This window comes from Mobula hypostoma, chromosome 13 (genome assembly GCF_963921235.1).
Source record: "Mobula hypostoma chromosome 13, sMobHyp1.1, whole genome shotgun sequence".
Lineage (NCBI taxonomy): Eukaryota > Metazoa > Chordata > Chondrichthyes > Myliobatiformes > Myliobatidae > Mobula > Mobula hypostoma.
In genome coordinates this window covers 97,057,414-97,083,741 of record NC_086109.1, presented here as the reverse complement: position 1 = coordinate 97,083,741, position 26,328 = coordinate 97,057,414, and the positions used below count along the sequence as shown (strand labels likewise).

Here is a 26,328-nt window from a genome sequence, read left to right as displayed (position 1 = left end):
ATCCATTTATGGGGCCACTGAACAGTTGCCAAGTGTGATACAATCTACTTCATTACGAACTTATCATATTGCCTGACTATACTGCACTTTCTCTGTAGGAGTTTTATCATTGTTTGACTTTGTACTACCTCGAAGCACTGTGTAATGAAATGATCTGTATGAAAGGCATGCAAAGCAAGTTTTTCCACTGTTACTCTGTGTGTGTGATTATAATAAATCAATTCCAATTCTTTAACATAATTAAAGAGTGAGGACCCTGTTGATTTGGACATTAAGAGCGGCAGGATGAACTTGTACATCCTTGTTCATTCCTCACCAACCCAGTACACAATTCCACCAATTAAAATTAAATTGGTGGAATTAAATTAAAAATTACTTCCCTTCACTGTGACTCTGTTATTACACCTTCCAGGGGCTGCTTCTCTCACCAAATTCTGCTTTCTTTTGGTTATTGTAAAGGACCAACTACAACTTCAGTCAATTGTGTGGGGAAAGAGCTTTGAAAGACCAGTAAACATTATTTGAAAGAGGAAGAAATGACAAATAAACAGACACACCAGTAAAATCAGAGAACTTACAGGCTTCAGTTTAGAAGTTTAAAAAGTATCTTGACCCACGCAAACTTACGAGAAAAGCAAACTCAGATTGCAATACCTCGTCTAGTACAGGAATAAAATGATTTTCCGTGGTTCTAGTTTAGAATTCCCAGGAAATACACTTTAAAAACAAATACTTTAGTACAAGAATTAATACTGTAAAGGCCCTTATTATTTGGGATTAATAATTACTTTGAATTCTTCAAAGCTACCCTCTCTCCACTTCTCATGCACAATGAGGAATGGGCAGGAAACGCAAGCAAAATGCTCATTCTGGAAACGATCAATTCAGTGGTAACAAAAGTGGGTATTTCATCAAAAAGTACAAAGGTACGAAACCAATCTGATGTAATGCAAGATGTGTACAATCCACAACAGTACTAAGGGGTATAGATAGGGTAAATGTAAGCAGCTTCTTCCGAAGTTGGGTGGGACCAGAATTAGAGGTCATGGGTTGAGGGTGAAGGTGAAATGTTTAAGGGGAAAATAAAGGGAACTTCTTCACTCAGAGGATTGAGAGAGCATGGAACCAGCTGCCAGCACAAGTGGTACATGCAAGATTGATTTCAACATTTAAGAGAATTCGGATAGGTACATGGATGGTACAGGTATGGTGGGCTGTCATCCTAGTGCAAGTCAACTGGAGCAGACAGCTTAAATGGTTTGACACAGTATAGATGGAACAAAGTTCCTGTGCTGTACTTTTCTATGACTCCAAGTATAGTGGATTCCAGTTAATCAGGACAGTTGCTTATCAGGGACAACTCTTAAAAGAGTAAAAACTAATTGAGAAAATTATTGGAATTCCCTTACTTGATTTGCAACACTGTGCTTAACTAAGGCAGGAGACAGTTTGCTGATCAGTTTCTAACTAGTGTCAGATGTGGCTGTTAGAGCAAACAGTTTTTAAAATTGTGTCAGTTGTGTGGTCTTGTGTTCAAATAGCAGTGATTTTTAGTACTGAAAATTGGTGAGAAACAAGCAGCAAGAGAATCCAGAACTGATTTGCTCACTGTCATCAGGCTTAGAGATGCCAGAAACAAAAATGGATCAACTTCAGGACTTCAAGTTAGAAACTACAAAGAATTTGAAGGTATCAACATCATCTTGAATGTTACAAAGAAAATGAAGATTTGGAGGATGCGATCCTTGACAGCATTGTACGAAGGCAGTCCATTATCTACACTAGATGTCTGCACTGATTTTGTTCATTTGCAGTCAATCAAAAAGAACACAGATGAATTCCTCCATTAGGAACTAATAGTTTTATAGCACTGTAGTAGTACTGATAGTGTTCTAAATCATTCTGCATTTCATTTAAATACATAACATGTTACTAGTTATATGGTAGTTTGTCTTTTATATGAGCCATATTGCACTGGTCCTGACATGTCCCAGTTAATCAGAATCCACAGTATATACTTCATTGGAACTAACAGTGCTTCAATGTGGTCTGACTGATATACTTAAAGCAATTTTATTTGCCCTTAAGGCGAATCAGAAAAATGGACAGTTCTCTAACATCAACCATCCACCAGCAACAGGCTCTACATTTCACAACTGCCAAAGACATATGCTCTTCCTAGACCATCTACTTAATAGCTAAGGCAACTTATGCTTTGTATATAACAATAAGCATAACACTGCCACAGATGACACCAAATCACTTATGCTCAGTTAAGAACTTCAATAACTGGACACAGCATTGCCTGCAGGAAGCATGTGGCCCAGTCCCAATTAGTCAGTACTTTTCCAGTCGCAAGCAGACTCTATCCCCAAGTATCTTCTGCAATAATTTCCTTTGCTACTGATGGGAAAAAAAAATCACTGATCTATAGCTTCCTGTTTGTCTCTACCTTCCTTATTAAACAAAGGAAAGAAAATGGCTGTTCTCCATTCCTCTGAGACCTCACCGCAGCTAAAGTTACAAAGATCTGTCAAAGCCCTAGCAATATCCTCTCTTGCCTCTCTCTATTAACAGAGATAAATCTCATTGAGCTCTGGGATGTATCTACCTTAATACTCTTCAAGAGACCCAACAACTCCTTTCTGTTAGGTGAGTGGGCAAATTCATGGCAGATGCAATTTAATGTGGATAAATGTGTGGTTATCCACTTTGGTGGCAAAAATAGGAAAACAGATTATCTGAATGGTGGCCGATTAGAAAAAGGGGAGGTACAACGAGACCTGGGTGTCATTATACACCAGTCATTGAAAGTGGGCATGCAGGTACAGCAGGCGGTGAAAAAGGCAAATGGTATGCTGGCATTTATAGCGAGAGGATTCGAGTACAGGAGCAGGGAGGTACTACTGCAGTTGTACAAGGCCTTGGTGAGACCACACCTGGAGTATTGTGTGCAGTTTTGGTCTCCTAATCTGAGGAAAGACATTCTTGCCATAAAGGGAATACAAAGAAGGTTCACCAGATTGATTCCTGGGATGGCAGGACTTTCATATGAGGAAAGACTGGATGAACTGGGCTTGTACTCGTTAGAATTTAGAAGATTAAGGGGGGATCTGATTGAAACGTATAAAATCCTAAAGGGATTGGACAGGCTACATGCAGGAAGATTGTTCACGATGTTGGGGAAGTCCAGAACGAGGGGTCACAGTTTGAGGATAAAGGGGAAGCCTTTTAGGACCAAGATTAGGAAAAACTTCTTCACACAGAGTGGTGAATCTGTGGAATTCTCTGCCACAGGAAACAGTTGAGGCCAGTTCATCGGCTATATTTAAGAGGGAGTTAGATATGGCCCTTGTGGCTAAAGGGATCAGGGGGTATGGAGGGAAGGCTGGTACAGGGTTCTGAGTTGGATGATCAGCCATGATCATACTGAATGGCAGTGCAGGCTCGAAGGGCTGAATGGCCTACTCCTGCACCTATTTTCTATGTTTCTTGATATCAACATGCCCCGGAATATATGCATAACCCCCTTGATCTCACTGTCCTCCTTGGTCAATACTGATGCAATGTAATCATTGTACTCTAGAGCTTTTTCCTCTTGTTCTAGTCATAAATTTCCCTTTCTCCTTGAGTGGTCCTATCTTCACTCTCTAGGGGTCCTCTGTTTTAATGCATGTGTAAAATGCCATGAGATTCTTTTAAATCTCCTCTCCTCACCAAAGTGATTTTATGGTCCCTTTCAGAATACCTGTTTAGTTGTCTTCTGCTTCCTTTATATTCCTCAAAAGCTCTATCTAATATCGGTATCTCAAACATTACACAATTCTTATTTTTGCTTTTTGACTAAATTTGCAAGATCTTCCCAACTAGGTGCTGCCTGACTTGGTTCATATAGGCAATTTCCATTTCCCTGCCTTCACCAACATCCTTTGTCCTTAAAAAGCTCTATCAAGTTAGAAGCGAGACAGAATTTATCCCCCAATACAAAGCATGCTGATAATCCTCGATTGGACCCTGCCTTTCAAAATGTTCATGGATTCCATTTGCTAGAATAAGTGTATTGGTAGTGGGAAGCCATCTGGGCTTCTGTTCAAGGCTGGAAGTGGTTTAGAACTTAATTCTGCTATGTAATGTTATAATTTTCTCCACTCTACACTCAACTCTTGTACTTCGCACACTGGTCTATAGCAGCATATTTTCAAAACCTGTCAATCTATGCCGTCAGCTCCTCGCTGTAATACTTCAGATCCAATTATGGATCTATTTTCTAATGCTTTAAATTGGAAGTTATTTGCATTACAATGATGGCTGATTCAGTACTTTTGTACTTGATAGGGATTTTGGACCACAAAAAAAATCCTTCCTGCCTTCAATTTCAATAAACTCAAATCTTTAAAATGCTCAGATACAATCTGCACAGAAGTAATGCCCCAAAAATGCAAAAAGTTCTAAAAATAAATTGTTAGCAACAAACAAATCTACTCCAACAGCAGCAGCTTTTATAACAGACAAGCAATTGCCCAATAGTAAATCAGTATTTATGCAGCAGCGTAAGTCTAAAAGAACAAAAGCCACAAGTGTAACACCCATTATTCCATGCAGAATTATTATTTTCCCTAGGTAAGTACCATTAGATTCAGGATTCTCGTATATGTACACAAAAATGCTGAACCTGCCTGTCCTTCACTAGTTTGTTCCTCAAAAGTTCCAGCAAACACCCCTCTAACACTGCGTATTCATGCACTCTGGTGCAATATTCTCCATTCTGTTCAATGGAGAAAAATGGCCAAAAGCAAAAACCTTTCTTTTTTAATTAATTGCATTTAGTTAAATGTTAAGTGTGATTTTTTTTTAATTCAAGTTTTCTTAAATTGATAAAATGGTTTGATTTTTAAAAAAATATTTCAGCAGCAGTAACATCTAGTTTTGTTAGCTTTATTGTTATTGCTGTGGACAGCGAGATTGCAGACCTGACGCAGACTGGGAGACCGCTTTGCTGAACATCTACGCTCTGTCCGCCAGAGAAAGCAGGATCTCCCAGTGGCCACACATTTTAATTCCACGTCCCATTCCCATTCTGACATGTCTATCCACGGCCTCCTCTACTGTAAAGATGAAGCCACACTCAGGTTGGAGGAGCAACACCTTATATTCCGTCTGGGTAGCCTCCAACCTGAGGCATGAACACAGACTTCTTTAACTTCCGTTAATGTGCCACCTCCCCTTCATATCCCATCTGTTATTTATTACATTATTAATTTTTTTTCCCTCTGTCTCTCCTTTTTCTCCCTCTGTCCCTCTCACTATACTCCTTGCCCATCCTCTGGGCTCCCCCGCCCTTTCGTTCTCCCTGGGCCTCCTGTCCCATGATCCTCTCATATCCCTTTTGCCAATCACCTGTCCAGCTCTTGGCTCCATCCCTCCTCCTCCTCCTGTCTTCTCCCATCATTTCGGATCTCCCCCTCTCCCTCCCACTTTCAAATCTTTTACTATGTCTTCTTTCAGTTAGTCCTGACGAAGGGTCTTGGCCCAAAACGTCGACTGTACCTCTTCCTACAGATACTGCCTGCCCTGCTGCGTTCACCAGCAATTTTTATGTGTTGCTTGAATTTCAAGCATCTGCAGATTTCCTTGTGTTTGCATCCATATCTGGTAGTCTTGTTCCAATGATGTTCTGTGCAGTCCTGATGGACACTGCTGAGCCTTCCCAAACATCAAGAAGATGTTGGTAGTCCAAGAGAGCTCCTCTCTGATGTTCATTCCCAAGAATTTAAAGCTGGATATCCTTTCCACCGCTTCACTGTTTATATGTAGTGAAGCTCATTCATAGCTTCTTGATTTTCTGAAATCCATAACCATGTTTTTCTTTTGATTGAGTGAAAGGTTATAGTTATTGCACCATTCACAGTTTCTGCACCACCCCTCATTGTGATTTGTAATTAATCCAATCACTGATTTTGACGAAGTTTGTGTCATGGACAGAAGCTCAGTCATGGGTGAAGAGAGGGTGAAGTAATGGGCTCAGTACACATTCCTGCAGTGCACCAGAATTTGAAGTAGGGAGGTTGATATGTACTTGCCTAATCTGACTATCTGGATACAACAGGCAAGGAAGTCCAGAATCCAGATGATATTGAGTCCCTGATTGTGCAGTTCAACAGTCAACCTCTTGGGGAGTATGGTATTGAAGGCACAACTGTAGTCAATAAAAAGCATTCTGGTGTAGTGTCCTTATGCTCCAGGTATTTCACTACAATGTGGAGTGCGGTGGAAATGATGTCCTTGGTTGATCTGTTTGCCTTACAGGCAAACTAGTGCAGGTCCAGAGTAGCAGGGATGGTGTTCTTGATTAGATCTGACAGCCAGCTAAGCCTGCAGGGAAGGCTCAATTCCCTTTCCGTCATCCAACACTTAATCGGTTATACAGGATAGAAACAAACCCTTCTGCTCAGCTGGTCCATGCCAACCAAGATGCCCATTCCAAGCTAATCCCATAATATTCTAGATCTTTCTAATTCACGAGACTGTCCAATTGTCATGTAAACTTGTTATTGTACCTGCCTCAACCACTCGCACTGGCAGTTCATTCCACAAAGATACCAATCTGGTTTCTCCTCATGTTTCTACTAAATCTTTCACCTCTCATTAAACTATGCCGTCTAGTTCTAGATTTCCCAGTGTCAGGGAGAAAGAACAAGCCCATTCACCACATCTATACAATGTACAAAACACTGAAACCGGATAGGGACTTGCAAATGAGGATCAAATCAGCTCCAGACAGAAGTTTTCAATATTATTGTGAAAGTGAACTTTGTATCATAGCATATATTAGTGGTGAAAGGAGGCAGCACGCTGAACTGATTAGCATGTTTTCTAGTTCGGAGTAGTTTACAGACTTACAAAAACCATGTTAATTATTGGCACCTAAATTGTTCCATTTAAGATACTTAGAGTGCAAGAATTTAACAGTAAAAATAAAGAAAAACAAGTGTGAAACAAGAATTTGTGGAAATTAATAAATAGCAAAAGCAGATGTGTGCTGCAGAATAGCTAACATCTTCAGTGAAGTGGTCCCCTTCTCAACAGTCCCACTTTCTAAGCATCATAATCCTTTAACAATGCACTTTGCACAGAAGATTGTTGAAACTTGTCATCTTCAATAACTGTAGGTAGTTTCTTTGGCCAACCTGAAAGCTGGCTTTAATAACATTTTAAATTAAAGCAAAATCCAATATGATTCAAAATGCCAAGTACGGCTGAATTACACTGCATGCAGTCTTTCCCTACAGAGCAAATAATTAACCAAATGGATCAGCAAACCAAAGGGTGGTAAGCTTGTAGAATACCCCCCAGGGATCCTAACACTTAGGACAAAAAGCAGGGCACATGTATAAAAATCACAGACAAGCGCAAGTGTAATAGGTTACACTCGTAGGTGATTTCAACCAGGAATTTAGTGTGATTATTTTAAAAGTGCATTCAGAAGACTTTGAGGCAGCAGATAGTCCTGCTAGGAAAGGGACAGTAAAGTACTTAAACTTTGGGAATATAGCTGGGCAAGTGGTAGGATTGTGAGTGGAAGAACATTTTGACGATTACGATCACAATTCTTAAGTATCAAAGCAATTAAAAAGAATGCACCTGAAATCAAGATCATGAATTGTGGAAGACCCAATTCTGGCACAAAATTAGAGCTGGCAAAAGCAGTCTAGGGTCAGCTACCTGCAGGCAAGTCTGCCTCCAATAAATGGAAGTCATCCAAAAATGCGTTAGTGCAAACATTTTTTTGTGCAGAGTGCAGGCACGTATATGAATAAATGCCTAGAGCTTTCAGCAAACAATACTTTTCATAGCTTTATAAAACTATTTAAGGTATATCAAAGAAATGCTAAGTTAAACACATTACAATATACACATTGCATATCCTGTGTTAATGTGAATAAATCTGACAGCTCAACATCTCATATGAGAAAAAGAGAAAAATATAGCAATCTACATTAACAGCTTGACCTAAGCTTAAAGGCGGCACGCATCATCATCAGGTGCCGTGCCCAGTTTGAGCTTTGACTGCCATGGCCCACACACTCCTGTTTCAGGTCAAGTAGATCAATTCATTGGTATTCATTTCCAGTTCTCTGGCTGCTGTCTCCATCATCATTTGTCTTTGTCTTCCTCTTGCTTTCTTCCCTTCAATCTTTCCCATAATTACCATGCATTCTAACTCCTCTTTCCTAATCACATGTCCAATGAAGTTATGTTGCCTTTTCATGATCTCATACATTATTTCTCTTTTTGTGTTTGCTCTGTTCATGACATTATTAGATATTCCTTTCGTCCATGATATTCTTTGCATCCTCCTCAAAAACCACATTTCTGCTACTACAATTCGTTTCCTCATGTCACTAGATATTGTCCAACATTGAGCCATATAACATAACTGGATAAACGTAACATTTCAGTACTCTGAGGTGGGTTGTCATGCCTAGTTTAGTATTGGTCAGTATACTCTTCATTCTCGTAAAGGGAGTGTCTTTTGCCATCCCTATTCTTCTTTTGATGTCCATGTCGCACCTGCCATCTGATGTCATCCAGCTTCCTAAGTAGCAAAAGTTCTGTACTTGTTTTATGTCTTCCCCATTTATTCTCAGCCTGCAGATAGGATTCTCCTTCTTTTTGGATATCACCATACATTATCTTTTTGCAATTGATAGATAGACCCATTTTTGCACTTTCTTCAACAATTATATCAATTAAATTTTGTAGTTCTTCTTCCAAACTTGCAATTAACGCAGTGCCATCTACATATCTGAATTTATTGCTGTTTTCACAAGATGTCTCTTATTTTTTGTAATATTGTCTCACTGTACACATGAAGTAAATCAGGGGGGAAAACACACTCTTGTCTAACGCCTCTCTTGATTTTCGTAAACTGACTCACTTCTCCAACTATTCTTACAGCGGCAGTTTGTTCCCAGTACAGATTTCCGATTAGGCAGAGGTTTTTCGAATCTAGATCTAGAGCTTTCTGCAATATTTCAAATAACTTATTGTGCTTCACTTTATCAAATGCTTTTGTGTAGTCGATAAAACAAACAAATCTGTTTGCACATGAATAGCTCGTTCCGATAGTATCCTTAACATCAATATCGCGTTTCTTGTACCTTCGTCTTTCACAAAACCACATTGTTCTTTGCCTATTTCAGCTTGGATCTTACTTTAGCTCGTCATCAAAATTCTTAGGAAGTATCTTGGTGATATGACTCATTAAACTTACGGTCCTATGTAATTCACATTCCATTGCTCCAGCTTTCTTAGGAAGGGTGATAAATACTGATTTTTTTCATCTCTTCTGGTATTATTCCAGTCTCATAAATGTCATTGATTAAATCAGTAAGTTTTTCAATTCCATAATCTTCAAGGGCAATAATTTGTTCTATTACTAATTCATCAGGACCTGCTGCCTTTCCTTTTTTCATCTTATTTACTGCATTACAAACTTCAGATTTTAAAATACTTGGACCTTCAATGTTTTTCTTAATTTCTGGTTTTTTGCCTCGATCGTCTTCAAACAATTCCTGAATATACTCAGTCCATCTGTTCATAATCTCATCTTTTTTCATGATAATGGTACTGTCTTTTGCTTTCAAACATCCACCTGAAGAACAGAGGAGCTTTTTACCAGTGATATTCTTGATTTGTTGGTGTAACCTTTTTGGATCAGTAATAGGGATTCTTTCTATTTGCTCACATTCCTGGTTTAACCATTCTTCTTTGGCTTTTTGACATTTAGCAATTATACAGGTATATGCACCAACAAAAGATGGAACAAATGAAGATATAGATAAATCCTGTGAAGAGCTTGAACAAGCAAAGAATGGATGCAAATCTCAAGATATTGTTATTGTCATGGAAGATCTAAATGCTAAAGTAGGACAAGGCGCTAATGGAAATACCATAGGAAAATTTGGACTAGGGGAAAGAAATGAAAGAGGTGAGAAATGGGTAGAATGGTGCAAGATGAATAATCAGGTCATTCTGAATACCTACTTTAAAAACCAACCAAGCCGCTTGTGGACCTGGAAAAGTCCAGGTGATAACACTAGAAATCAAATTGACTTTATTACTATAAACCAAAGATTTAGAAACTCAGTGACTCAATGCAAAACATATCCAGGTGCTGACTGTAATAGTGACCATAACCCAGTAGTATGTCATGTAAAAGTAAAACTTAAAAAACTAAAGCAGCAAATACCTGAACAATCCCTTGACTACTTGCAATTAAAGAAAACTTAAGACAAAAATTTACAATTGAAGTAAGGAATAGATTTCAAAGTCAAGAAACAGCATCTGTTGAAGATGATAGCAATCATGTAGAAATGAAATTTAACTCTCTAAAAGATGCCTTGGTAGAATCAGCAAAGTCAGTGATTCTTAAAAAAGAAAAAAGCACAAAGAATAAATGGATGACAGATGAAATCAAAAATCTAACGGAAGAAAGGGGACAGAAGAAAGCAAATCCTACAGAATACAAGTCCTTAGATAAAAAAGTTAAAAGCTTATGTCAAAAAGCCAAAGAAGGCACTACCTTCTGATTAACAGTTGATAAAACAGAAAGAGTTGGGGAGTGCTATTAAAGAAGTTTCGAACAAGGTCCGTTCAACATAGCCAATGAAAAGACATGTGCAGCTAGCGCCAATGCATGTGGTGTGACAAACTCAGACAGACATTTATAATAAACTCACCGAACCTATTGGTACCCAAATTACATCACTTTCCAGCTTGTCTGTTATAACAATGCTATCCCCTTTTCGCAGTTTCCAAGACATCCTTTTATTTATTCATTCATTTATGGAATGTGGGCATCGCCAGCTAAACCAGTATTTATTGCCTATCCCTAGTTGGGCTTGAGAAGGTGATGGTGAGCTGCCTTCTTGAACCACTGCAGTCTCTGAGGTGTAGGTACACCCACGGTGCTGTTAGGGAGGAAATTCCATGATTTTGACCCAGTGACACTGCAGGAATGGTGATAGGTTTCCAAGTCAGGATGGTGAGCGACTTGGAGGGGTATTTCCAAGCGGTGGTGTTCCCAGGTATCTACTGTTTTTGTCCTTCTAGATGGTAGCGATCGTGGGTCGGGAAGGTGCTGCCTTAGGAACTTTGGTGTGTTGTTGCAGGGCATCGTGTAGATAGTACACACTGCTGAAACTGTTTGTCGATGGTGGAGGGATTGGATGCTTGTGGAAGGGGTACCAATCAAGTGGCTGCCTTGTACTGGATGGTGATGAATTTCTTGAGTGTTGATGGAGCTGCACTCATCCAGGTGAGTGGCAAGTATTCCATTACACTCTTAACCTGAGCCTTGTAGATGGTGGACAGGCTTTGGGGAGTCAGGAGGTATGTTACATGCCACAGGATTCCTAGCCTTTGCCCTGCTCTGGTAGCCACAGTGTTTATATGGTTAGACCAGTTCAGTTTCCTGTCAATGGTAATCCCCAGGATGTTGATAGTAGGAGATTCAGTGATGGTGAGACACTGAATGTCAAGGGACGATGGTTAGACCTTCTCTTGTGGAGATGGTCATTGCCTGGAACTTGCGTGGCTCGAATGTTACTTGCCACTGGTCAGCTCAAGCCTGGATATTGTCCAGGTCCTGCTGCATTTGGGTATGAACCGCTTCACTATCTGAGGAGTCATGAACGGTGCAGAACATTGTGCAGTCTTCTGCCAACATCCGCACTTCTGACCTTATGACGGAAGGCCAGTCATTGATGAAGCAGCTGAAGATGGCTGGCCCTAGGATACTTCCCTGAGGAACTCCTGCAGTGATGTCCTGAGGATGAGATGGTTGGCCTCCAACCACCACAACCATCTTCCTTTGTGTCAGGTATGATTCCAACCAGTGGAGGGTTGCCCCCCTAATTCCCAATGACTCCATTTTTAGCAAGGGCACTTGATGCCATACTCTGTCAAATGCTGCCTTGATGTCAAGGGTTATCACTCTCACCTCACCTCTGGTATTTAGCTCTTTGGTCCATGTTGAGACCAAGGAGGTGATGAGGTCATGAGCTGGGTGGCCTTGACAGAACCTAATCTGGGCATTCGTAAGCAGATCATTGCCGAGTAGGTGCTGCATGATAGCACTGTTGATGACCCCTTCCATTACTTTGCTGATGAGTGAGAGTAGGCTGATAGAGTGGTAATTGGCTGGGTTGGACTGTTCTGTTTCTTGTGTACAGGACACACCTGGGCAATCTTCCACATTGCTGTGTAGATGCCGGTGTTGTAGCTGTACTGGAACAGCTTGGCTAGTGGCACGGCAAGTTCTGGAGCACAAGTCTTCAGGACTATTGCCGGGATTTTGTCTGGGCCCATAGCTTTCGCAGTATCCGATGCTTTCAGCCCTTTCTTGAAAGTCTCCTGGATTCATGGCTTCCCCTATACCATGGTTGATGGAACACTTATTTGCATTTCCTGTTTCTCAGACTTCTGTTCTCACCCCAGCTCCCCTAATTCTCACTTTTCATCTTACTAGCCTCCATACACAGCACATCACCCTTTGTCATTTTCTCCACTGCAACTAGATCTCATCACTAGCCACATCTTCTCCTCTGCACCCTGTTCCACCTCTCACAGGAACCAATCCTTCTGTGATGCCCTTTCCTGCACATCCCCCTGACACATTCCTTACAACTATGGGAGGTGCAACACTCGTTCTTACATGCTCAATCCCCGCACGATGATGAGGGAGGAACAGTCTTTCCAGGTGAGGCAAAGATTTACATACACCTCCTCCATCCACTGCATTGGGTGCTCCCACATTAATGAGACCAAGTGCAGACTAGATGACTAATTTGCAGAGCACCTCAATTTGTCTGCAACAGCCACACCTGAAATGCAGTTTCAATTTCCCTTCCACTCCCATACTGAACAGTCTTCTCCATACCATGATGAGGCCCAATATATCCTACCTGTGCAGTGTAAATTTTCTAATTTCTGATCCTCTCCTCTTTTGATTTCCCTTTGCCCTTTTTCCCCTTTGGATTCACCTCCATAGAGCAGCGTCGAGGGAACGTATGATCCAGCTTGCTTCCTTTTCTTAGTTTCCTCCTCTTAAAACACACTTTTCTGTTTAAGCTCAATCATAGCAAACAAATCAGGAAGGCAGAGAAAGCACCCTAAGGAAACATGCACATATTAATATCTATTCATGGAGATGTGCCCAGGACTGTTCCAAACACACCACAAGCCTGTTGAAGACAGCAGAACATGGAAACAGCATTTCCAGGACAAGAACAACAATCCAGGCCCTCACATCCCAGTCAGTCACATGCAGAGTCCAGCAGAACTTGGAAATAGTTCCAAGTCTATCATCTTCAGTCATTCATGATTCACAAAATAATTCCTCTGTTTGTCACATATATAAATAACCTGGATGAAAATGTAAATGAGCTGGATAGTAAATATACACATAATACAAAGATAGATGGTGTTGTGGATATCATAGAAACATAGAAAACCGGTCAACACAATACAAAGCTGTGCCGAACATATCCCTACTTTAGAAATTACCTAGGGTTACCCATAGCCCTCTATTTTTATAAACTCCATGTACCTATCCAGGAGTCTCTTAAAAGACCCTATCGTATCCACCTCCACCATCGTTGCTGGCAGCCCATTCCACGCGCTCACCACCCTCTGTACCTACTTCCAAGCACGTTAAAACTGTGCCTTCTCGTGCTAGTCATTACAGCCCTGGGAAAAAGCCTCTGAGTATCCACACGATCAACGTCTCTCATTATCTTGTACACCCCTTATCAGGTCACCTCTCAACCTCTGTCACTCCAATGAGAAAAGGCTGAGTTCATGCAACCTATTCTCATAAGGCATGCTCCCCAATCCAGGCAACATCCTTGTAAATCTCCTCTGCATCCTTTGTATGATTTCCATGTCCTTCCTGTAGTAAGGTTTCCAGAACTGAGCACCAACTGCAAGTGGGGTCTGACCAGGGTCGTACATAGCTGCAACATTACCCCTCGGCTCCTAAACTCAATCCCACAATTGATGAAGATCAGTGCCCCGTATGCCTTCTTAACCACAGAGTCAACCTGTGCAGCAGCTCTGAGTGTCCAAGATCCCTCTGATCCTCCACACTGCCAAGAGTCTTACCATTAATACTATATTCATATTATAGCAGACTGACAAAACAAATACAAGATATAGATCAGCTGCAGATATGGGCAGAGATATAGCAGATGACATTTAACCTGGCCAAATGTGAAGTGTTGCACATTGACAGGTCAAATGCAAAAAAGTCAGTACACTGCAAGGGCAAGACCCTTAAAGGTGATGATGAGCAGAGGGATCTTGGGGTCAAAGTTCATAGCTCCCTGAAACTATCTACCCATGTTGATAGGGTGGTTAATTAGGCATATGGCATGCTTGCCTTTATTGGCCGAGGCACTGAGTTCAAAAGTTGGGAAGTTACGTTGCAGCTTTATAAAACTTAGATAGGCCACATCTGGAGAATTGCATACACTTCTGGTCACACCATTATAGGAAGGATGTCAAGGCTTTGGAGAGGGTGCAGACTAGGTTTACCAGGATGTTACCTAGATTAGAAGGCATACGAGATATTGGACAAGCTTGGGTTGTTTCAAGTTCCTGGGTGTCAAGACCTTGGAGGATCTAACCTGGTCCCAACATATCGATGTAAAACAGCGACTATTCTTCATAAGGGGTTTGAAGAGATTTGGGATGTCAACAAATACACTCAAAGTTCTATAGATGTACCGTGGAGAGCATTCTGACAGGCTGCATCACTGTCTTGTATGGAGGGGCTATTGCACAGGACCAAAAGAAGCTGCAGAGGGTTATAAATCTAGTCAGCTCTATCTTGGGTACTAGCTTACAAAGTTCCCAGGACATCTTTAGGGAGCAGTGTCTCAGAAAGGCAGCGTCCATTATTAAGGACCTCCAGCACTCAGAGAGTGCTTTCTTCTCACTGTTACCATCAGGTATGAGGTACAGAAGTCTGAAGGCACCTACTCAGCGATTCAGGAACAGCTTCTTCCCCTCTGCCATCCAATTCCTAAATGGACATTGAATCTTTGGACACTACCTCACTTTTTTTTTTAAAATACACAGCGTTTGTTTTTGCACTTTTTAAAAAATCTATTCAATATGCATATGCTGTAATTGATTTACTTATTATATTTATTATTTTTCCTCTGCTAGGTTATGCATTGCATTGAACTGCTGCTAAATTAACAAATTTCATGTTACATACCGGTGGTAATAAACCTGATTTTGATTTTCCCCTGGAGCACTGGAGGCTAAGGGGAGATCTGATAGAGGTTTATAAGATTTTGAGAGGCATAATCATAACCGTTTTCCAGGAGTTGAAAAGTCTAATACCAGAAGATATGCACTTAAGGTAATAAGGGGTTATTTCAAAGAAGATGCGAGGGGCAAGTGTTTTGTTTTAAAAAAACAGCCTGGGATGTGCTGCCTGGGGTGGTGGGAGAGGCAGAAACATGACACTTTTAAGATATATTTAGATAGGCACATGAGGGTTAGGAAAATGTAAGGATATGGACACTATGTAGGCAGAAGAAATTAGTTTAGCTATCCAGTTAATTACCAATTTAATTGGTTCAGCACAACATTGTGGACTGAACGACCTGTTCCTGTACCGTACTGTTCTATGTTCTGTTAAAGCCCTCAAGTACTAACTGCCCCCAAGAAGGTAAATTATGCTGAAACTTGTGAACACATTCAGTAAAATAGTTTAGTCCCCCAATTTGTTAAAACATGCATCTCATCAAAACAGGAAGACTCCTCTTTTAATGTGAGCTACAATCATAAAGCTATATTAGACAGGGAAAAAAATCTCTTCAAAGTTAACCATACAGTTTCACAAGATGAAGTGGAGCCATCTGAATGACGAGTGGCATTAATACTTTGGAAACCTCTCATCACAACAGGGAGTTTTCCCCTTCACTGTAATTAAAAGAGCTTAACTGTATTTAAACCAGTTCTGTTTAATTTCCCCACCTCATCCTACATGCAGGTTAAATTGTCTGTGTGCAGAGGTATACCCAATTACCATCAACAGTTACTGATGATCAGCTGTACAGAGACCTTCTCCAGACCACAAATTGTACTATAAATCTGCCTTTACCTCCAGTCTACCAACAGCAAGCTCTCTGCAAAAGTAAACAACTGGACCTGAATTTTTGAGACACCATTTCTATAATACGAAACAAATCCTTAAACATCCAAAATTAATGAGACTTACAAATTATACAGTATGTGTTTTCATCCTGAGCCAAAGGTAGAAAAAAGCTATCTCAGTTGCTGGGTCGGAAGTCAATTAACTGGGATTTCCATATATCGATCAATTATACTGAATAATCTATAAGATCGAAGCAAAGCACATTATGTAAATTTAATGTTCACAATATTCATCTGAAATATGGAAAACAGCTCAATTATTAACTGTTTCTAATCTAGGTTATTTTACATAATGGTAAAAGGTTGAATTAATCTGCTATCATTTCAGAGTAAAGCATAGAAACAAACTGGCCTTTGATAGTCAGGGCATTGAATACAAGAATAGGGAAATTACATCCCAATTTATACAACATGGGTCAAACCTCAACGGAGGTCATGTGCGTTGTTCTGATCAGCTAAGGTATAGAAAGGGTGCAACAATGTAGAGGATGCAGAGTAGGTTCAGCAGGCTATTACCTGGAATGGAACAATTCAGTTATGAGGCAAGTCTAGGTTCATTTCCCTAGAGCAGATATCAAGAGGAGATATGACTGAGGCAAATACAATTAATGCGGGTAAAGATAGGATAGTCTGTAGGACTTCATCGTAAGTAGATAAGATTAAAGATTTAGGCTAAGGGCAAGAGATTTAGAGAGGATGTGAAAGGGGGCCGTTTTCACTCAAAGTGCATTCCTTGACACAGTGGTCCTGACAGCATTCAGGTGAAGTGATGCATAACTATGGTATTAACAATTAACGGCAGGAACATGGTGGGAAAATAGCTTGTTTCAATGGTGTATGATTAAAGAAAATAACATTTAATGTAACAACGATTGTACTTTTATACTGGGGATGTGAGCATCATTGGCAAAGCCTCTTATTGCTCACTACAGGCTATCCTTAATTGCTATTGAGGTATTAGTGGTGAATTGTTTTCATGAACTGTGATACTCTCATAGTGGAGGTTCCAGTGACAAAATGGCCTCTCTCCACAATAGCATGATGGTTACTTAGAGGGGAAAATGCAGGTGTTGATGCCCTCATCTCCACTGGCGTGATGGGATCAGGGTAATTGCACTGAATTTTCCAGTTTGTATACAAAACATCCAAAATGTGCATGTAGTGGGGGAAATTCTGCTATACCCAGGACGCACTGCAGTTCAAGTGTTCACTGAGTTGCATTCATTTGGATGGGTGGGGAGTATTCCTTTGCATTAATTTATTCAAATAAGAGATGGCATCAGACAAGTCATTCACCACAGGATACCCAGCTTTTGTCATTTCCTAGCAGCTGTCCAGTTGAGATTTTGGTCAATGGCAAGGCTCAGGATGGGGGAATTCTACAACAAAACTATTAAATGTCATGGTAATTGTCTATTCTCTCTTGTAGAAGATGGCTATTGCTTGACACTTTCATGCTACCAAAGTTACTGACCACCAACTAGTCCAAGTGCAGATACTGGCTACTCTTTACATTTATTTAGATATTAATGGAATTGAAAGATATGCAATCATCTCTCCCCCCTCCACACACACAGCTGACATTGTGAAAGGGAACTGAAGCAGCTAGGACACACCTAGAAAGTCATAGAGCTGAGATGATTGAGCTCCGACAATCTTTCTTTGTGCAAGGTATAAGCCTATTCATTGGAGAATTTTCCCATTGATAGGCAGCACAGTGTTAGCAAGCCCGACACCACACACAATCAAATTCAGCCTTGATATCAAGAGCAGCCACTCTTGACTTACATCTGGAATTCACTATAATCATCTATCAGTCTGATGACTGAGAGTGGACTGATGGAGCAATAACTGGTTAGATTCCATTGGTCCTTTTTGTGGACAGGATATTCATGAATTATCTTCCACGTTGTTAGATAGCTGCCCTAGAACAGCTTGCCTAGTGGTGCAGTTGGTCCTGGATCATGACTTCAGTAATATTGGACCATTTTTTCTCAATAAACGAACAAGTATAAGGTTTTTTTGTTTTATTTATTTAATTGGGTTCTCCAAGTCCTAAGTTTTAGGACTTACATGAATATATGATCACATTTTAGGTCATAAGACCATAAGAAAAGGAGCAGAAGTCCGCCATTCAGCCCATCGAGTCTGCTCCGCCATTTTATTATGAGCTGATCCATTCTCCCATTTAGTCCCACTCCCCCGCCTTCTCACCATAACCTTTGATGCCCTGGCTACTCAGATACCTATCAATCTCTGCCTTAAATACACCCAATGACTTGGCTTCCACTGTTGCCCGTGGCAACCAATTCCATAGATTCACCACCCTCTGACTAAAAAAATTTCTTCGCATTTCTGTTCTGAATGGGTGCCCTTCAATCCTTAAGTCATGCATGCCCTCTCATACTAGACTCCCCCATCATGGGAAACAACTTTGCCACATCCATCAAAGTTGCTGGTGAACGCAGCAGGCCAGGCAGCATCTCTAGGAAGAGGTGCAGTCGACGTTTCAGGCCGAGACCCTTCGTCAGATCTCTTACTCACTCTTCCTTCAGTTAGTCCTGACGAAGGGTCTCGGCCTGAAACGTCGACTGCACCTCTTCCTAGAGATGCTGCCTGGCCTGCTGCGTTCACCAGCAACTTTGATGTGTGTTGCTTGAATTTGCAGCATCTGCAGAATTCCTGTTGTTTGCTATATCCACTCTGTCCATGCCTTTCAACATTCGAAATGTTTCTATGAGGTCTCCCCTCATTCTTCTAAACTCCGAGGAATACAGTCCAAGAGCGGACAAACGTTCCTCATATGTCAACCCACTCATTCCCAGAATCATTCTAGTGAATCCTCTCTGTACCCTCTCCAATCATATTTATGCTGAAAGAGAAAATTCTACAGGGATCACAAACTTTCTAGTACCACTTTACCTCTGACTCCGTATTCTGTAAAAATGCCATTCTCTAGTCTTCTCATCTGTTCCCAGGATGAGGATTTCCTTTCCAGCACAGAGATGTCCTCCTCCTTCACTACTGATGCTGCCCTTACCCGCTTCTTCCCCAAACATCCACCCTCACCTCATTTTCCTGCTGCCTTAACATGGATAAAGTTCCTTTCATCCTCACCTACCACCCCATGAGCCTCTGCATACAGCACATTATTCTCCACAACTTCCACCATATTAAACAGAACCCGACCATCAAACACATCTTTACCTGTCCCCGGCTTTCTACAGGGATCTCTCCCGCCATGATTTCCTTGTCCATTTGTCCCTCCCCACTAATCTCTCTCCTGGCACTTATGCCTACAATCAGAAGTGCTGCACCTGCCAATTCACGTTCTCCCTCACCTCCATTCAGGGCCCCAAACAGTCCTCCCAGGACAGGCAATACCGCCTGCGAATCTGTTGGAGTAGTCTACTGCAACCAATGCCCCAATGTGGTCTCTTCTAAATTGGTGAGTGCTGTACATTGGGGGACCACTTTGTCAAGCAGGATTTCCTGGGACCTATCATTTTAATTTCAAACCCCATTCCCATTCTGGCATTGTAGTCCTTGGCCTCTTCTACTGCCATGATGAGACCACTCTCAGAATGGAGGAACACCTAATTCCATTTGGATACCCTCTAACCTGATGGCGTGAACATTTATTTCTACAACTTGTGGTATTTCTCTCCCACTCCCTTCCCTCATCAATTCCCCACTCTGCCCCCTTACCTCTTCTCTTCACCCACCCATCACCTCCCTCCACCCGTGCCCTTCCTCCACTTTCTCCATGGTCTATGCTTGACTCCTATCAGATTACTTCTCCTCCAGCCCTTTACCTTTTCCACCTACCTCCACGCTCCCTACTTAATACCCCATCCACCTGACTTTACATCATCTTCCAGATCGTACTCTTTCCCCATCTTATTGTGGCTTCTTCCTCTTTCCTTTCCAGTCCTGATAAAGGGCCTCAACCTGAAGAGAGACTGTTTATTCCTCTCCATAGATGCTGCCTGACCTGCTGAGTTCCTTCAGCATTTTGTGTGTTGCTCTGCATTTCCAGCAACTACAGAATCTTGTGTTTATAAACATCAGCTATGTGATCTACAGACCACATTCATGTACGTTCTAGTTAAATATTCAAGTTAAAAGAAATCACATTTTGGTTACATTTATCAAGCACCAATTCTATTTTATTTCACACAAAATGCTGGTGGAACGCAGCAGATAACCATCTCTTCTTTCAGTTAGTCCTGATGAAGGGTCTCGGCCCGAAATGTCGACTGCTTCTTCCTATGGATGGTGTCTGGCCTGCTGCGTTCCACCAGCATTTTATGTGTGTTTCTTGAATTTCCAGCATCTGCAGATTTCCTCGTGTTTCCATTTTATTTCCTCCACATTACCTCAAGTCCCCACAGATTCTATACTAACTAGAAACTAGGGCCATTTTAGCTAATTACCCTACCAATCTTTGGACTACAAGAAGAAACTGAGGCACCCGGAGGAAACGTGCACAGACAACGAGAACACACCAACTCCACAAAGACAGCAATAGAGATCATGACTGAACCCCAAGTCCCTTTAGCTGAGGTAACAGCTTTACAAGCAACGCCACTGTGTTGCCTCCTAGAAAGAGAATATTATTGTAGTTGGTTAAAAAGCTCTGAAAAGTTACCAGGTGCATTACTCTCTTCCTTGGTGAACTCTTCTATCCTTGACCTCTTAAAGCTATGTGGCTGGCCGGTTCTAGAAAGTTTCTGGTCACTGGAGAGCTGATAGATTGTGATGTGAGGGGACTCAGAGAATACGATTGTGTGATCAATGCTATATCACACCTACTCAATGTGAAGCCAATCAAGATCAATTAACCTTCCCTTGGCAGAACACAGCTTAGATACTAGATCAGTAGCTGTAAATATTAGCTAAAATAGGTGTGCTGGTCATTTCTGCTACTTTATAAACAAACCTTTTACTTCAGTTTAGTATTTTCACACCTACATGTATTATTTATACCTAGATTTAAGCAATTCCTAAAAATAAGAGTTAAATTTCTTTTCCGATGTATAAAACACAAGGCAAGCTATATATTTACAATAGAGAGGAAAGACCCAATTTCAAATAAATTTGATTTGTATTGGAAATTCTTCCCTAAAAAGGTAATCATTAGAGCTGTCACTCTTGACGTGACAAAAACCTTAGAACTTATTTTCAAAACTACAAATTTATACTGATATCTCAAAAACAAAGTTCTTAAAATGCTTGTCACTTTTGTATGGGAATAGACAAATAAGACTAATTTGTAAAGACCAAATGCAAAATGAATAGTTAAAATAGAAGGACTCACCTAAAGCTGTCAAATAAAAAGGCACCCACCACCCACATATGGTCATTTTGTTTGACAGCAGAAAAGAAACATCAGCAAGATGCAGCACAGCAGATTTGCATCTGAACAGTGAAATCTCCCCAGAGTAGCTTGACTCAGCCAGCCACTAATGCTCCATTCGACCTACAGCTGCTCTACAAACATTTACTGTTTGTTACATGAACTGATAGTCCTATTTAACTAAAACAAAACTGGGACTCCTTCAAAATATGAACTTATCAATCTGTATTAGGATTGTAGAGACATCAGTTTGACCATACCTCTTCGAGCTCAGTCTGCAAGGGGAACTGGAACTGCAGATGGGGAAAAAAATAAATAAGTATAAATGGAATAAATAAAGAACAGTTGAGAACAATCAAGTATTACCTTAAAAATTGTTATGTAAACATTAAGTACCAACTAGCTTTTGTTGTAAAGATGCAGCTTGAATTTTAAAGTTTAAATCATTTCCAAAAAAACTCTAAACACTACACCTATTGTAGAATTTCAATTTGTCTGAGAATCTATACAAGTCACAGCAGTTTAGTAAATGATTCAGACAATTTTAAAAATACAGTTGCATTAAGAACTGAATTCAATAAGTAACTATAATACAAACTTGAGTTGAAATCATTTGGAAAACTAGAGACGTTAGTTAAGATTGCTTTACTTACAATCATGGTCATCTGATTATTACAAGCAAGTCCAAGTTTAAATTACTCCAGGTCAGGATCTTCATTCACTTGTTTATCCAGAAAAGACACCAGTTCTTATTAAAGCTGAATTATTAAATAGTCCTTATGAACTAAACCTACATCTTTTCAGATTAAGAACAGCCATAAGAGCAATCAACATGGACCAGTCAATATAAAAGCAGCAGGGATGATGCACTGGTCTTCTTCAGCGTCATTCAGCTGCTTATAGTCCATTCCGGAAAAGGCTGTACCGGAGCTCAGGGCTACACAAATCCTTAATAGCCAATTCTCTAAATAAAATCAAATATGCAAGACTGCCTCAAAACAAAAAGATGAGTCACTGGGCTGAGAAAATTATAATCTTCCCTAACGTGCCACAATCATGCCATACTGCTCTGCAATTACTAATCAAAATAACAAAATTGTTAACTCTGAACCATAGAAAAACTTTATAAACAATAATTTAAAAGGTGGGGAAACCTATCATCAACAAGCTAACCAAACTATTTTAGCAAGAGGATGCTGACTTTCACACAATGCAACTTTGAAATTTATTCACTAGTAGAACAACCAAATGTTGTTACAAATAGAAATAGCAAAATTAAATTACTCAAATTACCATATGAAGGATTTGTCTGGATAGACAGTAAAGGACAAAGCAAACTCCACAAACAGGAGAAAACATTTTGAATTGTTGCGGTAAGTTAAATACAGCGACAGCATTTGTTGTCAATCCAAATCATTCACTCACACTGATGTGCAAGCTTTAATAGCAGACCATGGAGACCTTGGCAAGACAGCAAACGCTTCAGTTTTTTCATGCTTCAATGTGTCACTGTTATTGACAGTCTCAATTCTTTATGCCTGTAAGCTGCATAAACTCCAAGTCCTGCACACACTGCCAAAAGTCATCTTTACTAATTGAAAGTAGCAGCAAGGGAAGATGGCTAATACATACCGTAGTACAATAGTCTGTTTATCATTTCATACATTACACAGTATTGCACATTGGTAAATTATTGTACATATTATTCTGTACTTTATTATTAGTTAATATTATCATATTTATTATTATTGCTAAGTGTTTTTAAATGTTGCTGCTATAATGAAATAATTTCCCAATCAGAATCAATAAGGTGCTTATTATTAATGTTTTCCCTATTGCCCAAGCCAAAGTTGTGAAATCCTTAACATTTTTGTTTCCTGCCACACAAGGGTAAATATTTTTTTTTAAAAAGTCATTTTGGCATCTTCTCTCTAACATCCTGCCTTATTTGTAGGAAAACAAGCCATAATTTTCTCTTTAATCGAGTTTAACTGGTCCTACCTTTCTGCCTCAAACCTCCTCCCCACAACCATCACATTTTTCAAAGGCTATTCTGTTTCAGAAACTATAAGGATGCTGGAATAATTTATTATAATCATTCTTAAATTTAACAACTGCACACTGGTCAAATATTGGATACATGTTTCTTCGTTAAACAAAAAGAAGGTTTATTCTTTTAAAAGTTGATTCACAATTACCAAGAATACATCATAAACAAGGAAGAAAATAAATAAGCCAATGGCCATCAAGGAATTTCTTTAGCCAGACTGCTGAATCTGTGGAATTTGTTGCCATAGGCAGCTGTGAAGGCCAAGTCGTAGTGTATATTTAAGGCAGGGGTTGATAGATTCTTGATTAATCTATGTATGGAGAGATACAGGGAGAAAGCAGGAGATTGGGGATGAGATGGAAAATGGATTATCCATGGTAAAATGGCAGAGTAACTTGATGGGTCAAATGTCCTAATTCTGCTCCTATAGCTTATGGTTTTATGGGGTGCTGTGGAAGCTTTCCACTCTTTATTTTGTTTCAGAAATACTGCGAGCCATTTCTGCTAAACTGTGGCAAAGTGGAAAGTGACAGGAAAGAAGACTGTTTAATCAAATTTTCAAAATTATAACATAATTGCAATGATATACTTCAGATGTTTTATATAATCTACAGTATATCCACATCACAAGGAAAGCAGTTCTGTCAGTGGAGGCAGAACCAAACTAATTTTCATGTGACCCAAATCTGAAATTTACCATTTGTATTATTTACAGTGACACAAGTTGCCTTTTCAACAGGTATTCTTCGTGCATCTCTTACCATATTTGTTTTATACCATTGCACTCAACCTTCCCATTGCTACAAATCTGGTGGATCTATCTTTTCCTTCAATTTACTCCTGGTTAACAGTTCACACTCGAATTCTCTGCCTAAATCCCAATACCAAAATTTCTACAGAAAGCTGTGGGATTATGTGCCATAGAGTGGCTTATAAGCCATAAAAATTTAGATTTCCATTAGTTTGAATAATGGAATTATTGAAACTAATAGAAATCTAATGAATTTTATGGCTCATAAGCCACTTTCTGTAGCACATCAGTACTTCTTAAACCAATGCTAAATGTGTTCTATCATTGACCCTATTATTACAAATCAACACCCTCTCTATACTCAACTTTATAAAGTGTGGAGCACTATTTAATAGGAAAAATATTTCTTCAATAATACAATTAAACAAAGGAATAATTAGCAAACTAGATACCTTTAACTCAAGATTTTCCTAAAAACTTAATCATAGAGATCAGATCAAACCCTTACGATATTCAGACAGCATTAATAACTGAATATACTTGTCTCCAGAAGCCCATCTTGTAAATACTGCAGTTATTAAAAACATTCACTTATTCAGTATTGTATTACTGAGTTTTATATTAATGCAAAAGACAGTAAATAAATTACAGTGTTCATTAAAAGCATTCTAAAATGTGTTAAGCAATTGTTCTACCATTCAGAAAGACAATGACATCGGACACAGAGTGTGTAATTTAAAACACCAGGCATAAGAAATTCAAAGCTACCAAAAACATTTTGGATGGAGTCCCATCAAATAACTAAAGATTATATCACCTTTCCATCACAATGATTGTCCATGTCTGCCCATGATCTAGCCAGATCTTTAACTTCAGTTGCCACGCCTTTGCTCTTTTGACTGGACCCCATTTTATTCAGTTTATCTCATTCCAAAACTTCTATTCACATCTGATACTGTTACAAGCACTCAACATTTCATCCCCACCACCCTCACCCCTTGGTGACATCTTAGGTCCTTACCATTCAAGGTATATGTCCTAACTTTTAGGCTTCCCAAAGTGCATCATCTTGATCAGCAGGATTGCTGACTATCTCACCAACTGATCAACACTATCCAGTAGCCTACAACCATTAACACCTATTTGTGCCATCTACATTCCTATTCAAGTTGTCAGTGTAGTAGACTCAGCACCAATCCTTGTCATTGGCTTGTAATCACACAGCAACCTCCATCATCCTCCTCTGCCTACCACTTTTCAGATACAAATGACTAACCTGCCTTGAGCCCTTTGGGCTCCAAGCTTCCTGGACCAAGAACAGAAAGTACGGCAAGTCTACCTCACTAGCGAGTTGTTGGACAACAGAATCACAATTACAATCAGGTTTAATATCACCAGCATACATCATTCGATTTGTTAACTCTGCAGCAGCAGTACAATGCAAATACATAATATAGAAAAACTGAATTACAGTAAATATATACAGTTGCAAGAAAAGGTTTGTAGCTTTGTAATTACCTGGTTGTCCCATTAGTTACTTAAAATGTGGTCTGATCTTCATTTAAGTCAGAATAATAAACAATCTACCTAAACTAATAATGCAAACAACTGTACATTTCATGTTTTTATTGAACACGTTGTTTAATCATTCACAGTCCAGACTGGAAAAAGTATGTGAACCCTTGTATTTAATAACTGGTAGAACCTCCTTTAGCAGAAATAACCTCCACTAAACATTCCCTGTAGCTGCTGATCAGATTTGCACAACGGCAAGGAGGAATTTTAGACCATTCTTCCAAACCAAACTGTTTCAGTTCATCAATATTTCCGGGATATCTTGCATGAACAGCCATCTTCAGGTCATGCCACAGCATCTCAATTGGGTCTGGACTCCGACTTGGCCATTCCAGAACACTAATTCCCTTCTTTTTAAAC

General features: G+C 39.9%; 1 protein-coding gene across 4 annotated transcripts in view; it reads right to left on the bottom strand.

The window, feature by feature from the left end:
• Positions 1 to 26,328, bottom strand: part of trpm7 (transient receptor potential cation channel, subfamily M, member 7) — a 149,466-nt gene that overhangs the window by 98,709 nt on the left and 24,429 nt on the right. For 2 of the 4 annotated variants that reach the window (XM_063066289.1, XM_063066292.1), the window contains exon 2: positions 21,853 to 21,885. The exons of 1 other annotated variant lie outside the window; for it this stretch is intronic. In XM_063066289.1, coding sequence (XP_062922359.1) covers positions 21,853 to 21,885 — 33 coding nt within the window. Of the gene's footprint in view, positions 1 to 16,297; positions 16,350 to 21,852; positions 21,886 to 26,328 lie in introns of those variants that run through there. One more of the 4 variants, XM_063066293.1, reaches the window with a different exon arrangement.